We start from the raw sequence: 8,708 nt of genomic DNA, 5'->3' as shown, positions 1-8,708 counted from the left end.
AAGAGACGCCGAAACTACCGGGCTACCGGTCGCACGACAGCCCGCCGAGCAAAAGGGACACATCCAAGGGCAAGGGCAGAGGGGTCTGCACCTTCGTTAGGAGAGGGATCACCTTCGTGGAACACGAAATGATCGGCAGAAGCGCCATCGAACACTGCACGGTGGAAGTAATCACGGGAAAGAAGAGGAGGGAGAGCACTTTCCTGGTGAACGTCTACAGCAACCCGTCCCACGGACAACAGAAATTCAAGGCACTGTTCCACAAGGCAGCTTCAGTCGCGGGAAGCAATACGCTCGTAGTGTGCGGAGACTTTAACGCACCGAGCCAAGACTGGGGCTACCACAGAACGACGGTCAAGGGGAGAGAGCTGATGCAAGACGCCACCGACGTCGGACTGAACCTAATCACGGATCCGCCCTTTCCCACCAGGATCGGCACATCTGTTCCGAGAGACACAACTCCGGACCTTACCTTCATCAAAACTGAAGGAGGATCAAGAGAAGCGAAACGGAGAAACACGGGCCAAGAGCTGGGCAGCGATCACTACATCGTAGAGGTCGTCATACTGCTCGAAGGCCAAGGCAACACCGGCATAAGAAAGCATCGCATTACGGACTGGGACGCCTTTCGAAAGGCGCTACCCGCGGTGCAAGAGAACATTACGGACATCGAGCAATGGGCGGCCAACGTCGTTGAGACGACGCAAGGAGCCACCAAAGAGCTAGAGACGGACGAACGGATAGACAAGATGGACAGTCGGCTGGCCCACCTGATAGAAGCCAAGCAGTCCATAAAGGCGAGGTGGCAGAAGCGACGAACCAACCGAAGTCTAAGGAAGAAGATCGCCGAGCTCAACAGGCAGATCGAGGTCCACTGCAGGGTGCTATACACCCAACAGTGGAAAGAGGCCTGCAACGAAGCCGACGGACAGATGCACAAGGGCAAGACGTGGAACATGCTGCGGCACCTCCTCGACGAAACCAAGACCAAGGGCCACCAACACAACAACCTGGCCAGGATCCTACACAAGGCAATCTGCGAACATGGGGAGGACGAGGTTAAGCGGCGCTTGGACGCCAAGTACCTGCCGACCACCCCCACGGAAAGACACCCCGATTACCAAGGCAAGGAGAACGAGACACTAGATCGCGACATCCAGACCTGGGAAGTAAGAGTTGCCCTGCAGGAACTCAATGGAAGGTCTGCCGCAGGTCCCGATCGAGTGACCAACAGAGCGCTCAAGAACCTCAACGAAGCGGCCATCGAAACGCTCACGAACTTCTACAATAAGTGCTGGCAAGAAGGAAGGCTACCCAAGCAATGGAAAGCAGCCAAGACGATCCTCATCCCCAAGCCTGGCAGGCCGCCCAACATAGAGAACCTCAGGCCGATCTCACTCACTTCGTGCGTGGGAAAGGTCCTCGAGCACGTTCTCATGAACAGGTGGCAGCGTTACCTGGACGAATCGGAGCTTTACCCAAACTCCATCATCGGGTTTCGGAACAAACTCGGGACGCAAGACGCCATGATCTTACTGAAGAACGAGATCATCGACGATACGACGGGCACCAAGGACAACAGAGCCGTACTCGGGCTGGACTTGCAGAGCGCCTTTCATAAAGTGAGGCACTCGGCTATCCTGGCCCAAGTATCCAGGCTAAACATGGGCAGGAGGACATACCAGTACATCAAAGACTTCCTGACGGAACGAACCACCGAAATCTGTGCGGGAGACCTACAGCTCGAAGAGAAGAAGCTGGGCAGCGTCGGAACTCCGCAGGGGTCGGTGATCTCCCCGCTACTCTTCAACCTCGTGATGATCGGGGTAGCCACCCGGCTAGAAAGAGTAGCGGGAGTCCGGCACACCATCTACGCCGACGACGTGACGCTATGGGTACCGGGAGGAAGCGACGGACACATCGCGACAACGCTGCAAGAAGCGGTCAACGCCATCGAGGAGCAGCTGGACGGGTCTGGACTCGTTTGCTCCCCGGCCAAGTCAGAACTGCTGGTGATTCCCCCGAAAGGATCGTGCAGGAAAAGAAAGAATATGGAAGTCAAGTACGAGCGTCCCAAGATCACGGTCAAGACGGAGGGAGGACAGGTAATACCGGAGGTCGAGAAGATTCGGATACTCGGGCTGCTCGTCCAGCGAAACCGAGTCAACGGTGACACGGTCAACAAGCTCGCGGGAAAGGCGGCTGCGGCAATGAGACTCATCAAGAGGGTGTACAACAGAAAAGCGGGGATGAAGGAGGAGAGCCTGACTAGGCTCGTTCAATCCTTCGCAGTTAGCCACATAACGTACGTGGCCGCCTTCCACAACTGGAGGCCGAGTGAACTTAACAAGATAGACGCCACCATACGCAAGGCGTATAAGGCGGCACTCGGTCTCCTCGGGGGCATGAGCACCGAAAAATTAATGGCGCTGGGAGTCCAAAACACACTGGACGAAATAGCCGAAGCACAGAGAACGGCGCAACTCGAGCGTCTCTCCGAAACGAGAACCGGAAGACAGATACTGCGGGACCTTGGCCTCGAACCGAGGGAAGGCAAGCAGCAGAAAGACGTACCTATACCAGATAGCATCAACAGAAAGCTCAGGGTCTTCCCGATCCCGAAGAACGTGAACCCCGAGCACAACAGGGAGCGGAGGTCGGCGAGGGCCAGGGCTCTCGTGGACCTCCACGCCAGAGAAGAAGGCGCCGCCTACGTGGACGCGGCAGAGTATCAAGGGAGCACCGACGCATACGCGGCGGTGGTTGTCGGGGATCGACGGGTGCAACGAAGACCGCGGTGAGCGTCCGGACTCGAGAAGCGCACCGGGCGGAGGAGGTGGCCATCGCCTTGGCCGTTTCCGACCCCGGATGTACTACAGTGTTGTGTGACTCTAGAACGGCAGTGAAGAACTACGCCAAGGGTAGGGTATGTAGTGAGGCTGCGAGCATACTGCGCAAGGCCGAAGACATCGGACGCAACAGTCCTGTGGTGATCAAGTGGTTTCCGGCCCACATGGGCAGTGACGTGTCGGAACGCGGAAACGTGAACGACAACGAGACGGCCAACTCGGCCGCGCGAGGACTAACCAACCGCGCGGCTGAAAGCACGGCTGACTCGGAGTCCTGGTCGCGGCGCAGTGCCAAGGACAAGATGACCACCTTCAACGAAATAGTGAAATGGTACAGACTGAACAGACAGACTATGCCGCCACCTCACCCGGGGCTTACCCGGAAGGAGGCAGTGTTATATAGACAGTTACAGACGGGGTCCCTGCTCAACCCGGTGCTAGCTAAGCACGTGTGTCCGAGTGTGCACGCGAGCGACATATGCAGACTGTGCGCGAAGGAGAGAGCCACCGCGGCTCACATCCTTTGGGACTGTAGCGTAAATCCGCGCGAAGCCAGCGAGAAGACGACGATCCCGCCGCAGCTAGAGGCTGCAACGAGGAGCTGTGATCAAAAGACACAACTCAAGGCCGTCGAGCAGGTCTCGGCAGCTCTCGAGAGGCACCGACCGAGCGAAACCGAGGAGAGGGGGGCGGCACCCCCAGGAAGGGGGCGGCGGCCCTCTCGAACCCGCGGAAGTAGCGAGGGACGTAACAAGACCTCAAGGAGCACAACGCACGAGATTGACGTAGTGGCCGCGTCGCGGTAAAAGCTTGTCCTCCCTGCTTGGAGGGAGGCTAACCGACTCTGCAGGCTTTCTAAATAAAAGTTGTTCTCTCTCTCTCTCGCAGCACACCCGGACTGAATGTCGCCAAGAAGTCCTTCGTGCAACTTGGGCGCTGAGCAATGCCAAGTTCTCCTACAGCAGGTCTGGTTTGCGAAGACGGGGCTCTTCCGGAGTATTGGTGTAGGGCAGTCGTTTCTCACTTTGTTCCGTACCAAGGCAGGACGCCCACCCACGGAGCTGACCGATACCGACCAGTGGCACGTCAACATCCTACTGCTTGCGGCCCAGCAAGCAGTAGGATGACATTTTTCTATGAACCGATCTCACACGTTGAACTCAGAGCCGAACTGGTCGCCTTTCAGCAGAAGGGAAAAGCTAATAGGCTTGAGTATTTCACGGTGTGTGTTTTCAATATTATAAGCGTCCTAAACTACCATGTCCTTCCCGAATGTATTTCTAATAGTGTATTGGTACGTTTTGGGATAATCAACGATCAATAGCCAATTACGACCGTTTAAATTTTTCTCTTGCTGGTGGAGGAGAAGATAACGCTCAAACCACGTGATAACTTATCATATCATGTCTACTGCCATGTGGGGAGGGCCAGCGCAGCAGCAGCAGCCAGTGGACTACCGCACTAGGCGACCCACCCACATGTTCTGAGAACATTGAAGAAATAAAGATGTTTGTGATCAATCAATCAATCGCGCGATCACCGAACCCCTGACAGCGAGAGTCACTGAACCAACTGGCGACAACCCTGCAGAGTTGTGCACAAGTGTAGTAGAAGTTATGGGCTTCAAATGCCTAAATATTACACCAAACGATTATGTGCAACGATGGAAACTAAACATATTGACACCGTCCATTCATCGTCGTCGTTCTACTAGACCCACGAGAGCGCGGAATGCGCGCGCGAGCTGGCCTTAGGAAGAAGCCGAAGTGTCTGGCTGCGAATGCTCCGCTTTTGGGACTGCTACTGACGTCCGCTGCAGTCGCCTACTTTGAAGTGTCCAACCGAGCCGGACGTACTGTACCACCCGTGACATCTGGTGGAGGTGCTGGGTAACGCATTCCATGCCTCGGACTCCCCCAGCTAGCAGGGATTCAAGTCCTCGAGGGTCATCTGCCATCGAGGTGACGCCTGTACACCACGGTAGCCGCCGGCTCCAAGGCCTTCAACCCGAGTTTGGGCTTCTGGAGTCTCGCTCAACACAAGCGGTTCGTTCAGCGCCATCGTCGACGACCGTCCAGCCCGAAATAGGCATGCAGACGACGATTAGTTCACCTTCTGTTGTGCTGCAGCAGCCTCGGGAGCCACCGATCTTCCAAGGTTCTCCAGGCGAAGACCCGGAAGACTGGCTGGAGAAATTTGAACGCGTAGCCCGGTACAACAGATGGGCGGAAGACTCGAAGCTTCAACACGTGTTCTTTTCGCTGGAGGGCGCAGCTCGTACGTGGTTCGAGAACCGGGAGTCGTCCATAACGACATGGAACGCATTTAAAGACCAGTTCCTGAAGGATTTCACTACGGTGATTCGAAGAGAACGGGCCGATCTGCTCCTTCAGTCCCGAACCCAGTTACCAAATGAAAGCATACTGGTATACTTCGAAGAGATGGCAAAGTTATTTCGTCGAGCTGACCCGGACATGACAGAGCAGAAGAAACTCCGGTACCTTATGCGAGGTGTCAAGGAGCAAATCTTTGCCGGACTGGTTCGCAATCCACCGAGCACGGTCGCAGAGTTTCTGTCGGAGGCAACCACCATGGAAAAGACACGCGATATGCGGTTGCGGCAATACGAGCGTCAGCCTTTGGCCATGACTGCGGTAGCCACGGACATCAGTAACACCCACATGCTTCGCGAAACCGTACGAGCTATCGTTCGCGAGGAGCTCCAGAAGCTGTTCCCGGCTACGCCGCCTGCGCCAACGGTTTCTGCTCTATCCGAGGTTATTCGGGAAGAGGTGCAGCAGGCGCTTACAACACCAGCTCCCTTCCAGCCGTCCACAGCCCCACCGCGAATGACATACGCCGCTGTTGCTCGTCGCGCACAACTGCCGCCGAGTCGTCTTCAGGAAACCCCGGCCTCTTTTCGGCCGCCACCACCCTCTCGTCCTGCTCCATCGTATCCCCGTAAAAGTGACATCTGGCGCACTCCCAACTACCGTCCTCTCTGCTATCACTGCGGTGAGCCGGGTCACCTGTACCGCAACTGCCGGTATCGTCAGATGGGCCTGCCGGGGTTCCCTGCAGATGCACCACGTCCGCAGCCTAGGCAGCGACCCAGAGAAATCAACGATTATCTGGCCGAATCTGCCGGCGGGAGACGCAGGTCGCCATCTCCACGTCGTCGGTCTTACGGTGACTTTCCTCGGGGAAGGTCGCCAAGCCCCCGCCAGGAAAACTAAAAGCAGCAACCTTTGAGGGGGAGGTTGCTCACCGACGAAATGTAACAGACCCTCCTACGCCGCAACTAGGTGGCCACCCGATGCCACGACCGAATGCCGTCCAACACCGTGAACCGCCGACTCTACGTGAATGCCACCTGACGTATCGAAATGAACCCGCACCGCACCGCAGCCGTGACCGAACACCGCGCCGTACCTCTCACACGACGTCTTCAACAGCAAACCTGAGCATTTCCCTCGACGGAACAGACGTCGCTGCACTCGTCGACACAGGGGCGGATTACTCTATCCTCAGTGGAACTTTCGCCGCCACTCTGAAAAAGGTCACCACTCCGTGGATGGGCCCACAGATTCGTACAGCCGGGGGTCACTTAGTTACACCGACCGGGACTTGCACATCAAGAGTAGCAGTTCAAGGCGCAACCTACCTGGCAACGTTCGTTATACTTGAACATTGTTCACGTGACGTCATTCTCGGGATGGATTTCTTGACCGAGAATGGAGCGGTCATCGACCTCCAGTCAAAGGCCGTGTGTTTCTCCACAGAGAATGCAATACACAGAGATCCAGACCATCCGACCGCACTTTGCATCCTGGATGACCACGTCACCATCCCACCTCGTTCGAGTATTATGGTTTCTGTCGGCGCCAAGACTGTGCGGAATTTCGAAGGCGTCGCGGAAGGCAACCAGATCTTGCTTTTTGCCAGGAGCCTTGCTGTCGCCAGAGGAGTCGTTAATCTCGTCGACGGAGAAACAGAAGTGCTGATAACCAATTTCGGTGGTGCACACCAACATCTGAACGTGGGAACCGTTGTGGCTCACGTTGATGCCATCGCCCATGTCAGCAGCACACCCAGTATTTCCACAATGTCGTTGTTGCAACAGCAGAGCCCAGTTACTGGTTTCACGTTCGACGTCAATCCAGCACTCTCCCCGACGCAGCAACAACAAGTTAAAGATCTTCTTCTGCGCTACGGCGACACCTTCTCGGTATCATCGCGTGTTGGACGAACTCACCTAACGAAGCATCGCATTATTACGGACGATAACGTGCACCCTCTCCGACAGTCCCCCTACCGAGTGTCTCCCGCTGAACGCGACGCTATTGGCCGCCAAGTGAAAGAAATGCTCCGCGACGACGTAATTCGTCCTTCCCGGAGTCCCTGGGCAGCGCCAGTCGTCCTTGTGAAGAAGAAAGACGGAACATTGCGGTTCTGTGTAGACTACCGTCGCTTAAACAAAATCACCAAAAAGGATGTCTATCCTCTCCCCCGGATCGACGACGCTCTGGATCGCCTTTGTAGCGCGAAATACTTTTCTTCGATGGACCTCAAGTCAGGTTACTGGCAAATTGAGGTCGATGAGCGGGACCGTGAAAAAACAGCTTTTATTACTCCAGATGGCCTGTACGAATTTACGGCCATGCCCTTTGGACTGTGCTCTGCACCGGCAACTTTCCAACGCCTTATGGATACCGTCCTTGCCGATTTAAAATGGCAGACGTGTCTCGTCTATCTTGCCGATGTTGTCGTCTTCGCCCCGACTTTCCAGGAGCATCTTCACCGCCTCGAATTGGTCCTACAAGCAATAAGGTCTTCTGGACTCACGCTCAAAAATGAGAAATGCCACTTTGCATATACAGAGCTGAAGTTCTTAGGGCACGTTGTGAATCAAGCCGGTGTTCAGCCTGATCCTGAAAAAACAACAGCTATTGCCCATTTTCCGCCGCCGCAAGACCTGAAAGCTGTCCGCCGTTTTCTTGGATTGTGCGCGTATTACCGTCGCTTCGTGAAAGATTTTGCTCGCATTGCCGAGCCGCTGACGCGCCTAACACGGTCTGACACACCTTTCAGATGGGAAGCAGCGCAAGAAAATGCATTCCGCAGCCTTCAAAGCCTCCTGCAGGCGCCTCCCGTTCTGGCTCACTTCGACGTCAACGCCGACACGGAGCTCCATACTGATGCCAGCAACATCGGCGTAGGTGCTGTCCTGGTCCAAATCCAAGCGGGTCAAGAACAGGTCATCGCTTACGCAAGTCGATGTTTGTCACCAGCCGAATCAAACTATTCCGCTACCGAGAAAGAATGCCTTGCCATTGTATGGGCCACTTCGAAATTCCGACCGTACCTTTACGGCAAAAATTTTAAGGTGGTGACCGATCATCATGCCTTATGCTGGCTCGCAAGCCTTAAAGACCCGTCCGCTCGCCTCGTCCGATGGAGTCCGCGGCTCCAGGAATACGACATGACTGTCGTGTACAAATCCGGGCGCAAGCACTCTGACGCCGATTGTCTGTCCCGCGCCCCAGTAGATCCTTCTACCGACGCCTGTAATGATGATGACATCTTACTGAGTGCTCTCAGCGCCTCCTGCCTCGCTGACCAACAATGCGCCGACCTCGAACTTCGAGATGTAATGGAATTTCTCAACGGCAGCAACACGACCGCACCACGCGCTTTCAGGCGCGTGTTGCCATCTTTATGCATCCGCAATGGTCTTCTGGTCAAGAAAAATTTCGCTCCAAACAATACGCAATACCTAATCGTCGTACCGGCTAGCCTGCGCAATGAAATCCTCCAGGCCTCCCATGACGAACCCACTTCTGGACATTTGGGCATAGC

General features: G+C 55.6%; 1 protein-coding gene and 1 pseudogene across 1 annotated transcript; both read left to right on the top strand.

The window, feature by feature from the left end:
• The first annotated feature begins 224 nt into the window (after positions 1–224).
• LOC149357612 (uncharacterized) lies at positions 225–3,609 on the top strand (annotated as a pseudogene).
• A 1,141-nt stretch (positions 3,610–4,750) lies between these two features.
• On the top strand, positions 4,751–6,226 carry LOC149357611 (uncharacterized). Its single transcript, XM_089576633.1, has 2 exons — positions 4,751–5,641; positions 6,155–6,226. The coding sequence occupies exons 1-2, from the start codon at positions 4,751–4,753 to the stop codon at positions 6,224–6,226; spliced, it is 963 nt and encodes a 320-aa protein (XP_089432759.1).
• Positions 6,227–8,708: the final 2,482 nt, after the last annotated feature.

This window comes from Amblyomma mixtum, chromosome 3 (assembly GCF_055824585.1).
Source record: "Amblyomma mixtum isolate Tamu chromosome 3, ASM5582458v1, whole genome shotgun sequence".
Taxonomy (NCBI): Eukaryota; Metazoa; Arthropoda; class Arachnida; order Ixodida; family Ixodidae; genus Amblyomma; species Amblyomma mixtum.
Note: the sequence above shows the minus strand (reverse complement) of the source record. Positions and strands in the feature narration are given on the sequence as shown.